The sequence below is a fragment of the Scardinius erythrophthalmus genome (assembly GCF_964197995.2).
Source record: "Scardinius erythrophthalmus genome assembly, chromosome: 4".
Classification (NCBI taxonomy): domain Eukaryota; kingdom Metazoa; phylum Chordata; class Actinopteri; order Cypriniformes; family Leuciscidae; genus Scardinius; species Scardinius erythrophthalmus.
Window position 1 is genome coordinate 5,683,924 of NC_138224.1, and position 13,327 is coordinate 5,697,250.

Consider the following 13,327-nt stretch of genomic DNA (forward strand, 5'->3'; position numbering starts at 1 on the left):
AGGCCATTAAATGTGCTTTTACTGTATATTCTTTAAACAAAGGCCTGGTTTCACAGGCAGGGCCTAGATTAAACCAGGATTAGGCCTTAGTTCAATTAGGCCATTTAAGTTGCTTTTATAAACGTGCCTTAGAAAAAAAAACATTACTAGTGTGCATCTTGAGACCAAACATATTTTAAGATATTTCAGTGCAAGTTTCTTTCAGTTAAAACAGCTCAAACATGCATTTTAGTCTGGGACTAGGCTTAAGCATCGTCTGTGAAACCGGGGGAAAGAGAGAATACAATATTTTCAATTGTAATGTCATTTATTACAGATGATGGATATTAAATATATTAGAAAATTATAAGTAATATTAATCATAAAGCAACATTAACCCCCGGTTTCACAGACCAGGCTTAAGACTAGTCCCAGACTAAAACGCATGTTTGAGCTGTTTTAACTGAAAGCAATTTGCACTGAAATATCTTAAAATATGTCAGTGCCATTGTTTTGTCTTAAGATGCACACCAGTATTTTTTTTTCTAAGGCATGTGTATAAAAGCTACTTAAAAAAACTAAGGACTAATCCTGGTTTAATCTAAGCCCTGTCTGTGGAACACGGCCTAAACGTCAAAGATATTACTGTAGCACAGAACAAAATAGCATTTTTACTGTAGATGCTTTATTAAAAAGGAAAAATGAGGAAGTATATACAGGTATGACAAGCAACATTTCTGTGGTCATGTTGCTACAAATAAATTATGCATATTACAGGTACATATTAAGCATCTCCTCAGTTTGTGTTATATTTTTTATATTTTGCAAAATTCTTCAGTTTTATAAATAAAATATGAATACTACTGTAGGAAATGGCAAATACAAATTATGTAGTATTTCTATTTAGCAGAAACTGATTCACATATATGCATGGAAAGTGTAAATTAAAATACAAAAGACATTACCATGCTCAATTTTTTTTTTCTCTCTCTATACACGTGAGTCTCCTTTTCTGTGGCCAGACACTGATTTCTCTTTATGTGAAGCCCTTATACTCAACATTTGTTTTCTTGTTTGCATTTCAGATGGCACACATGAGTAGGATCATTGCTAACATCACAGATTCTCTATGGAGGCCCTACTGCTATAAAACCACCTGTGGGGTCCAGCGAGGCAACACAAGAATTCAGGATGTGCATCATCAAGTAAGACAGTAAGGTGTCGAGATCACAGTAAGCGTCTTTGATTGCATGCCTGAGAGGCTGTTTGTCCTGGATGCATTGACTGAGATGGGTACACTTTGTTCCCCTGCCCAAATGAAGGCAGTGATTGAGTTCTGTTGACACACAGGTCAACTGAGAGCATGTGGAAATTTAACACTGCTACAAACATCAAAGAAGTTTGCATTAACAACCCTTTCATTATTTGACTAATTGATTAGTGCAAACAGAATGTGTCAAATATGCATTATCTTTCTTTGTAGATTTAGGTGAGTTTGAAGATTTCTCTAAATGGATTATTTAGGGGAATAACACAAGTAAGGACTGAGGAAGAGGACGCATGTTATATCATGTAGCTTCAGTACATCAGTTTATCCACTTGGCGGTGGTAATGAGGGAGTGAGAAAAACAGCTCCCAACCTACTCTGCATTTGATTATTCATTATGAAAACTGTAATTTGTATATTTTTTAACATTATGCATTGTCTCCTCACTGTGCATCACTGTGTTTAAACTGGTCTTTAAGATTACTGCAACACTCCGGAAGGTAAATATTTACTCTGAGATTGAAACAATGCACAATCTAAATGAGTGTGAGCGGGTTATCTTAAAGTCACCATGTGAAATGCCTCCTGGAAAGTTTAACATTCCATTGTAAAGAGCCACTGGATGTCACGTGCTAATCTTTCAGCGCACTTGTATGCAAAGTCAGGTTACATGAATTAGAAAATTTGCAGGCCTACTTTATTCAAATTCCAGCTCATGTACCAGGAAATATTTCAGATCATAACTGAAGAATTTTATTTTCAGCTATTTATATTGCATGCAAAAAAAGGCTTGTTTTAACTGAGCACTACATGTTATTAAGATTTTTTATTTCAGTAGGTAATCTTATTAATACTGTATGCATTGTATAACTTGGTCATAAGACAAATGACCATGGGAATCTTACATGACACAGTAAAGCTCAGTACAAGTGGCCACATTCCTCTTCAGAACACTCGAGGTATCAGAGCGAGGTGATGACAGATAGTCTGATAGAAATCTGTGTTTTTGTTCCTTCTGCTAAAGCAAGTCCTGTTTGATGGTATATAGCGGATGGAACGCAATGTACAGAGTTCAGGGGATGGGAGGATCCTGTTGTCTTTATATACTGTAAAGGAAAAACAAACTCACTAAAAGCTATCTCGCTAATTAACTAAAGGGAAATGGCCTGAATTTGGTCGTTAACCCTTCATAACACCGTTAACAATACTTCTCAGAAGAGTTTAGTCTCTGCTGAAGCTTTTAAAGTTGTTGTTTTTTCATATGGTGTACACTGGGGTCAGTAAGATTTTTGCTTTAAAATAAATAACTTTTTTAATGTACTTTTTTACTTAAAATACTTTCTTATTTAGATTTCTGCTGTTCTTTTGAACATTCATCAAAGAATCCTGATAAAATGTATCATGGTTTCCACAAAAATATTAAGCAGCATGTTTTCAAAATTGATAATAATGCTTTTGAACCCCAAATCAGCATTAGAATGATTTCTGAAGGAACATGTGACACTGAATGCTGGAGTAATGATTCTGAAAATTCAGCTTTGATCACAGGAATAAATTACTCAATATTCAAATATAAAACTTAAGATGTAATAATATTTAATAATATTGCTGTATTTTTGAACAAATAAATGCAGCCTTGGTGAGCACAAGAGACTTCTTTAACGGTACCGACTGTATGATGTATAGCACATTAGCTCACACACAGCGCATTGGCCACTTGGACCAGAAGTTAATTTTAATTCAGTCTATTTTAGGCCTCAAAGTGGTCATCTGCTTTGGCTCAGTGTTTGAGGTTACATGCAGGGATGTGTTGGGCACTAGCGGAGCACAAAGGACCACAAAGGCCACGTGTCCTCCACTATTGCAGCTGCAATGGCACTCAGCCCATGCACTATGTCAGTGACTGAAGCTGCTAATGTCTCATTGTGTATTTTAGCCGAGTAACGAGTGAGTGACCAGCACGAACTGTCACTGTGGGAACGGTCGAAGAGAGCAAACAGGCTGCTGTTTAGTTCTTCACAGTTGAAGCTCTGGACGAAGTGAACCTTCATTTCAGAGGGCAAAAACATCTCGGCATCCATCTATCACCTTCTCACGAGTCATTCTCTCTCTCCGGCTCCTCCTCGCTCTTGGCTTTTTATTAGTGAGGCCCAGAACCCTTAGCAAACATGGCATGTTTAACATACCTGCATCGGGGCACTGCAGTTGAAAGGACCTTCTGTCAACCAACCCGCACCCTTAATGGAGGCTGCGCTTCAGCTCTTTACCTTTTTAGAAAAATCTGCTTCGTTTGATGCCTTTAGCTGATCATCTCTGTGTCTGTAATTACAGCTATTATTATTCTCCCTTGTGACTTCACTAGTCAAATCACTATTGTGACTGCATAATGGGACGTTATGTGCCTCGCTCGGATAATTGCTAACAAGAAAACAAGCAGGTCACTGTCATCTTGGATGAAAATATCTATTTCATGGTTTAATACCGGACACGCTTTATCCAAATGCTCGCTGTTATCTAATATGTGGGAGCATCCCAAAGCCACATTGTAAGAAGAAAGTGTCTCGTATCAGTTGCCGCTGAATAATGTGTGTCACACTGCTGTGGCTTGCTGGTTTGTGTATGATGGCTTGAAATGCAATATGCGTAATATTGTGTTAGTTTTAATCACACAATATGTGGCTACACCTAAAAGTGTGCTGCGTTATGAAACTGGTGGTCATAATTCGGAAAAGCCATGAGTATAGCAATGACCGAATCACAAATGATTCATTAAAGATATAAATATTATTCACTGAATCACAAAAACATTCTTAATGATTCATTTAGAAATTAGACGGGTCCAATAAATGTTCAACTGGTCCAATGTCCAATTCATGAACAAATAATTCTTTTGAATATGATCTTTTCAATAAATTTAGAAATTAGATTGATCCAACTCACTTACTCTGTGATTCTCAAATACTTTAGAAGACTTATAACCATATAGCAAACAAATCACAGTTTTTTGTAAAATATTTTTTAATACCTTTATGGCGTTTTGTGACTTTTTTAAGACTTTCATTGTGATTGCATGAAATGAAAGTTATATAGGTTTGGATTGACATGAGAGTAAGTAAATAATGACAGAACTTTGGTTTTTGGTTGAACTATCCCCAAGGGGAATGTGTAATTTCTGTACAACTAATTGTAAAAAACAACAACAGCTGTTTCCAACATATTTCCTGAAAACTGTAATTTCATTGTCCAGCCAAACAGGTAGTCTTCTATTCCAAACTCAGGCCATTGGATGAGCCAGAAGTTGACACTCAAACAAATAGAGCGATATTGAAATAGTCATGTTTACACTTTTTAGGAAAATCAAACTACATTATAAATGACTTCTTTAGTCTCTGCATGTTAAACTGGAGAAAGTATATTTTAACTCTCATATTTTAAGACTCATCAGTAAAGTTTACCAATGTCCCCAATTCATTTTTTGTGTTTTTTATAATAAAACACTAACCACATATTGGCCACACATTTATAAAAATATCAAAATGTTGCAGTTTGGGTGAATGAGCTCTGAATGTAGTCTTTGACTGGATTGGGGGAATTTGAGTCTAATAATACTGACTGGGAAACCGAAAAATCTCGTCTTTCTCCACTCCGCAGACTGTGATTACACTGGATATATTTGACTGGTTTACTGTTTACAAAGGAGTGCTCAGTTTTGTTGTAAACCCAGTCCAGTGGGTTGGAGTGGCGCTGGACTTAAAAAAAAGAGAAAGAAGTGAATAACACACTTGTTTGTCTGGACGGCTGTCCTTGCTGTGTGCCATGAATTTCTTCAAAAGCTTTTGCCAACTTTCCCACTTTCCCTTTCTAAGGAACTCCGAGCGTATCTCGACTACGATTCAGCCGTACACATCAACGACAGTCGTCCGGGACTCGCCATGTCAGCAGCAAGAGGACGTACAGATCGACCACAGGTATGCTGAGACGTCTAGCCGTTGGTATTTCTTTGGGGGCTGCGACATGACATTCCTTATTTTCTTTCTCCTGATCTCTGTCCTTCTCTGTCCTCACGTCGGGGTGCAGAATGTTCTGTGTATTTAGAGGAAGGGGATCATGTATAGTTCTCTCTCATCTGAAGCATCACTCAAAGAATCCATCAAATATCAATTAGTGATGGACTGCAAAGACAGACTGAACATTTAATGTACCCGAAGATCAACAAAACATGCACTTACCAAACTATTACCGGGGTCAGGAGAATTGTCACAAACCTATGACAACCAAGGCTTCCCAGGGAGAGAATTACAACATTTGGTTGGGTGGAAACTGTATACGTCCAGTACATTTTTTTTGTTAAAGTCTGTTGAAGTGCAATTCTGGGGTAAAAAAAAGCTTACTAAAGGTATATTTCTTGCATCATGATGGCTCATCTCAGATGACAGAAATAGGCAATTCTGAATATAAGTTTTTTGGAACTTTTTAGACCACCATAACTTTCATTTAGGAATAAAATACAGTTTGAAGTTCAGTTACTTGCTTGTTTTTTCTTAAAGGGATAGTTCACCAAAAATGAATATTCTGTCATCATTTACTCTCTCTCATGTCGTTCCAAACCTGTATGACTAAATTTCTGTCATGCAAGACAAAAGAAGATATTTTTTTGGTAATACTCAAGTATTCTCAAATCCTTCATAAGGAATTACTAATTATTTGAAATAGTATTCTAAAGTGAAAAGCTTTATTGTGTCACTCATTTATTTCTGTGTAGGTATGGTACAGTTTTCTAAAGTGTTGCCACAATTTCAAATAACTGTTTTCTATTTAAATACATTTTAAAATGTAATTTATTCCTATTTTCAGCATCATTACTCCAGTCTTCAGTGTCACATGATCCTTCAGAAATCATTCTGATATGCTGATTTGCTGCTCAAGAAACATTTCTCATTATTATCAGTGTTGAAAACAAGTTGTGCTGCTTAATATTTTTGTGGAGACTGATACAGTGTTTTGAAGTATTCTTTGACGAGTAAAAAGTTCAAAAGAACAGCATTTATTTAAGATAGAAATCTTTTGTAACATGTCTTCGCTGTTACTTTTGATCAATTTAATTTGTCCTTACTGAATAAAAGTATTAATTTCTTAAACAAAAAAATGTACTGACCCAAACATTTGAACAGTACATTTTACATTTTTATGCATTTTTTTTTTCAGAATTTTCTTGTTATGGTGAACTTTCCCTTTAAGGTTTTATTCAATGACCTTTTCAGACATGTTTCTATTAGTGGCATATATTAAATTCCACTTCCTAGGGACAAATTCCTGCAGGATTTGTTTGTCATAGGACTATCCTTGCCTCACATCTATCTGTCAAGCATGTCCCAGTAAATGTCCAAATGTCATATCTGCTGACTTGTTAATTTTATAACAACATTATATTATTATGTTTAATAACACTTGCCCATGGCCTGAGCAGCGAAGACAAATTAGTTATGAAACTAAGGTCTCAGTCCGGTCACTTACAGCTGAACGACACAGAGAAGCGTGGATCGGCGGGTCTCCACACTAATCCACTGTCATGACAGTGAGCTTGGGATCCCATTTCCTCTGGATTACACAGCACTTACAGGCAGGGTACTATATGATATTACAGAACACGTTGATCCCTGTGAAAAAGATTGCCAGATAATGCGCTGATTATAACAACGACCAAGGGGGTTCATCGGATGTAAAATCCAAATCATCTGAACTTGGATATGCGATATCATATATTATTAGATAGGGATCTTTTGACATTTAAATGATTTGTGCATGTCTAAGCTGTATTTCTTTGGCAGTGCAATTTACATCTAATTCTCTTCCTTGTATTCTCTAATGAAACGTTTGGAGTGTTTTTGTGAAGTAGGATGATGACTGGCATTTCTGGGAATTGGCTATACTACTCTTTGACCTGATGGCACATTGGTGCCACTTCGACCGGGCTCTATAGTGGGCAGTAGCACCTGATCTGGCATCTCTCACACTAGTGTGACACGTTTGAAAGCAACACAGCCACGTGTTGAATGCATTCCCTTCAACTTCGTGTCATTTTCCCCTGCTTTTTTACTTGCTTCATGACTGGGAGTTGACCACGTGTTGAAGTCATATTGAATTTCCGTGGAAATCCAAGCAACGCATAGATCTGTCTGGATCATGTCCCATGATGCAGTGCTGCTGTTGCAGTAACAATAAATACTCAAATGCACCGTGGAATTCTGGGAGAAATAAGTGTTTCCAGATGTTGGATGAAAAACAGATTTGCACACTTATATTGTCATCTATGAAGGGGTCCTGTAAAGCAGTCACGTGATGTGATACAGTGCATTTTGTAGCACCATGTTTTTACTAGCTATAATAAAACAAACGTGCAATTTTTAAGTTTAATATGTAATTTGATGATTTTGAAACTTCAAACGAAGGAAGATAAGAGTGATGGAGTCATGAGGTTTACACTGAAGGCCATTGAAGGTTATGTAAGTGCATTAACAGGGTTATATTGGTAATTAGGTTTGTTTGCTATTATAATAATAACACACTGGTTAATGTTTAGCTCTCCTCCTCTGATCACAGTCGTCTGTCTGCTAGATGTCTGGTCACCACAGTGACAGTTGGACACAGATATCTAGGCTAGTTCATGTGTAGATGAACACAGATGCATGCCCTCTGACTTGATGAAGACATCTTCTCAAAGTCACAATCAGAAATAGTAGAAGAAATTACTGATTTTATAAGCTTTACTGAAAAGGCTATTCTTTATCGCATTTAGCTTTAAATAATAATTTACTGTATATAATGACAAGCAAAATAGGTCTTCTATTAACGTAAGAAATATTTTTTGAATTTGACTCCCAGTCATAAAATGGACTGGAAAAGCTGAAAACTGAAAAATTAAGTTAATTCTGTCTAGACTCATTTTTACACTTACTCATAGGCCACGTTCACACAGCAACAAAATATGGTTGTCAATCCATTTGAGTCCATAATTCGGTTACGTTCACACACAGTTCAGAGTGACAACCGCATTCAATTGAATGTTAGAATAGAATTCTATTCAGTTATAACTGAACTCACACCCGTACATTTTTATGACTCACAACTGCTTTCTTGGAAAACCCTTGCGGGTTTTCATGTGTGGTTTTGGTAACTTACATCTATGGAGGTATGATAGCTGTGTGTCATCTGAATGTTTTAATTTCCCAAAAACTGACAGTGTGAATTAAGCCATAAAAAGTCTGTGAAGGTTTATAGCTTAAAGTCGTCATGAAACAGAAGTTGCAATAGTCTCTTCATCCCTATGTACTGTGATATATCCAAGTAAAATGGCTTCTCGAACAAGAAAAAACGTAGGGCGGGACTTGATTTTGTCCATCGGGAATTGATTGGATAAGTAGTTGTTTGCTATTGGTCGATCTCATGTGAGTGACAGGTTGCTCCGCCCTCTCGCCAGAATTTTTCATCTCTAAAACATATCACACAGTTCTGGGAATTTTTGGTGTATGTCACTGAGGTCATGCATGTGCAATATATACAGGGATACTGTGAACCAATAGGTCACGACTTGCCCTAGATTCAAGCCTGATGGGGTCCTCAAGGGTCAAAGCTATCAGAATGAGATATGCGAAGTGCATATTCCCTCACCTGTGGGAAGGGGTAATGGGGCCGCGTTCACAGGGGCCTCCTGGTGAGAGATCTCACAGAGGACATGTTGCACCAGCCTGTGAACACATCCGTGACCACCCCGCAGACACGATAAGCTCTTTGATAGAATGGTTAAAAAGTAACAACTGAAAGAAAATTGAAACTGGCACAGTTCTGCTGTTGCCGTGTCTCTAGAGAATGTTTGTTTAAAGATATCGACTGACACTACAACCATATTTGAATGAATAACGCCCTAACCCTGAGGTTGTGTCACGTCTGTGATGAAACACCTTGATCTTCTTGATTTAGTGTCCTAGGGACTACATGTTTATTGCTTTGTGGGTTTGACATGACTCACAATTCTGCAGATTATAAGCACTCTTAAGCAGTGAAGAATTATATATATTAAAGCAATATTTCAAATAATTGCTGTTCTTTTGAGAGTTCTGATCAAAAATCTGAACTTTGTGTAAAAAACTTCTTTTTTTTATGTATCATATTTTTCACAAATATTAAGCAGCAACTGTTTTCAACATTGATAATAATAAGAAATGTTTCTTGAGGACCAAATCAGCATAATAGGCCGTTTACACTTGGCATTGAGAAGCGTTTTCGTCAATCCGATTACCAGAAGACGACGCTAAATACAGATGTAAATGAGGTCAAAAATATTTTGAGCTTGTCCACTTTTGACCACTTCCAGAGGTATTTGAAAACGCATTAGACCGGATTACTTTCGTAGTGTAAACACTCATGTGGTCGAATGCATTGGAACAGTCACTAAAGACCGTCTACTCTCCGCCTACTGACCTAATGTGTAAACATTATGAGAAGCGCACTAGCCAGACAGGATTTAAACTTTGACGATTGAAGGCCAAAGTTAGGTTTGAAGATAAAAAAAAAATAGGAAAACTTTAGAGAAACATGTAATGTGATGAACTACACCTGTGTGAACTTCTCAAACGCCAATTGAAATAAAGTTCAGACAATTGTAAGTGTAGCTGGCTTAGCCATCTAGCGTGGCTACTGTAGATCTCAAGACATAAACAGTCACACTTTGGTCTGGTTGTTTTCATATAACAGGCATGTGTAGCTCTTCTTTATCAGGATTCACTGGTATAGGACACACACATGGCACTGCTGGGCGAGTGTTTGAACATGGCTTGTCACTGACAGCATGATTGATCATTCATGGGTCAGCTGTCAGTTTAAGTTACTTTATCCAGTCACATCTGTCTGCGTTTCTTCCTCGACAGCACTTCTCAGAGAGAAGGAGGGAAGGAAACACAGCGTTCTTTAGTGGTCCAAACCAGTGGGTGCTCCGCATTGAAAGGCAGGAAAGCCCTGGAGGAAAGTCTCATGCTGAGATGTCACATGTGGAAGCAAAACATGTGGGGTTTTCTGGGGTCATCCCTTCTGCTTCCAAATTAAATTCTTTGGGAACCATATGCACCCCCCCCCCCCCACACACACACACACACACACACGACTTTTTTCCAAAGACTAGCAGAATCATCATATTGCCGTCGAGTCAAGTCACCCTCATAGCGCTATATTCAATGCTTCACAAATATGAGAAAAATTTGTAATTAATAGTAATTTCTCGCTAGAAATTACATCAAAAGTGGAAAACGTTGCTCAAAAATGTACATTTACACACAAACTGACCACCAACAACAACTTTCAGATGCCATCTTTCTTTTTTAGCTTAACTTTTATGGAATGGAACGCAAAGGATTGTGGGATATCAAAGGCAGCGGAGGATACATCTATAAGCTGCCTTCAAAAATCGATCAGATGAAGGTATTTCAGGAGTCAGGAAGTGAAGTTAACATCGGATTCGGACGCAGCCGTAATCTTCAAAAAGAAAGCAATCCCAGAATGCATTGCAACAGACTCAGTGAAATATAGGCTACTCATTTACTTAAATATGTGCTGCGCCCCAATTATACTATGCCCTAAAAGTAAGCATGTTTTTGTGAAGAAAAAGTACATAGTTTTGAGTGTGTAGCACCGCTCTGTCGTCCAGTTTAAACTGCCCTGTCAGTCATCTTGTCGTTTCAAAAATGTATATGTATTTAAAAAAACATACCTCCACATTATATAAAAAGCATAAGTGTGAGATTATATAACTATTTCCTGTTATATAACCTTTCCCTCTGGAAGCCTCTTCTTCACAGACTCTCGGCCGATGTGTTTTTATATGCTAGGCTATGCATTAACCTGTGTCCTTTAGCCACAAAGAGTAACTCATACTATGAGAGGCATGTCTGTTAAACATGGTGTTGGGCTGCTCCAGACTTTAATATGGGTGTGGATTTAATACCTTAGTCCCATACGACACTGTCCAGGATCCAGGAGCCTGTTCGTCTAAAGAGTCCAGCTGCTTTAATGGCATACTGATTGAAAACATGTTTGAGTATAAGGCACAGTGAGTCGATTGTGGGTTTTAAACCAGTGAAAAAAGGTGTCAAATATTTTTTATTGCATATGTGTTGTGGTCAACAGGCGGTGCTTGGATAGTATTTAGACCCTAGACCACAAAGCAATGCTTTGTAAACCAATTCAAGAGCGTTTTCATGCTGGGGGCCAAACAAATGTCATGACCTTGGGTTTCCATGCTCTTCATCCAACTGAAATTAATTTTCCAGATGAATACACAAACAAACGTGAAATTCAGAAGCTTGTTTAATAAGAGTGGCCCATTTGAGGCTGTTCACCATAGTATAGTCAGCATACATGTGTCTGTGACTGTTTGGCATCCGTCCATCCTGATGTCAGGAGAGACGCTTGATGTATTCTGAGATTATTTATGTTGCCTGTTTGACTCGTACAGATGCCTTCCTGTCCCTGGGAACACACACTGCTCTCTGATTGATGTGAACACGCAAATGCACAAAAACATTTCTATTTTTCTATGTTTCGTTTGAACAGTTTTATTTTTTGCCACTTAGTTCTTCTGTTTTTGAGGTTCACAAAGGAATTGTTGCATTGTTGTATTTTAATAAACAGAATGGAATTCCCATGGCAGCTGAGAATCACAATCGTTGACATTTTAACATAAAAAAATTATGTAATAAATATGGAAAAAAATCACAATATTTAAAAAAAAAAAAACAATACATATTAATATTTTGTGTGCATTTTTTTTTATTCCACATGTTCTTAAGTCTTCAAATTGAATAGTTTTTAGAGAATCATATATAAACACACACACACACACACACACACACACACACACACATATATATATATTTGTTTAAAATGAATATGCCAGATTACAGTATAACAATTTAAAAAAATAACAATAGCTTACTTATTATTTTCTTTTTCTTTTTTTAAAAAACATTTAAAAAATTTGATCACTAAATAGGATAAAAAGATAACATCTAAGGAAACATCTGGAACTAAAATGACACTTTATTTAAACAATTATAAAAGGGCAACATCTGAGCGCTTGGTAGTTCTTTTCTCCCTCTGTTTTTTTGAGCTTCTTGTTCCCCTGCAGGACAGAGTTGGTAATGCATGAGACCATGAACACCCCAGTAGAAGTATCTCAGACACTACACGGCCTTCAGAGCTGGATGAGTCATCACAGCCCCATAAATCTGAAGTCAGCGCGCCCGAGAGATTGTTCTCAGCACAGACACAGGCAGATAATAAAGCCTAATGTGTTTTTCAGGCACTCCAGCAGTCATTCGACAAACTGGACGTTCCACTATAATATGACACCAGTGCTTTGAGATGCTTCCACACACACACACGCACACACAGAGGGTCATTAAAGGCCTGTCTCCCTCTAGCTGTTTGTCAACTCTTTGACCAGCAGAGCAGGAATTTGCACTCACATTTCTAGCTGTTTCAACTGTATTATTCAGTATGAAAGACATTCCAGCCCATGTGACTACAGCAGCCATGACTAAAGCAGTCAGCCGTTTCGGGGCTTTCCAGAGCTGCTGCTGCCAAATCCAGGCCATTTTGCCTTTTTGATGCCATGCCATACCAACACTATCCCAACCACACCCCTCCATAGACACACATATTCACACATACTCTAACTTTAGAGTGTGTTAACCTAAAGATACAATTAAAGAGCACTGGTATAATGATATAGTGTATAAATCTGAGTAACTTCGAGGTCAGTCTGACAGGGCAAAATGCCTGCAGTATAATCATCTATCATTTTGAATGTGCTATAAAAAAAAAAATTATCTGGTGCCCTCTTTTATGATTACAGGCCAGTGATGATAATGAGAGAATCGTGGACATTTTTAACAAGTGGGGAAAATGGGTTGTTCCCACTGCAAATGTGCACTTTTATCTTATAGCTTGTTGCTAGGATGGAATACAAATATATGCCATTGGATACAGTTAAAACCAACATAAGATTTGGCATGGTAATAGAAAGATACA

At 37.5% G+C, this 13,327-nt stretch overlaps 1 protein-coding gene across 1 annotated transcript in view; it reads left to right on the plus strand.

Annotated features, from left to right (window-relative positions):
• The first annotated feature begins 4,957 nt into the window (after positions 1 to 4,957).
• Positions 4,958 to 13,327, plus strand: part of ninj2 (ninjurin 2) — a 26,593-nt gene continuing 18,223 nt past the window's right edge. The window contains exon 1 of the mRNA XM_081363281.1: positions 4,958 to 5,214. Coding sequence (XP_081219407.1) covers positions 5,179 to 5,214 — 36 coding nt within the window. The 5' untranslated portion in view covers positions 4,958 to 5,178. The remainder of the gene's footprint in view (positions 5,215 to 13,327) is intronic.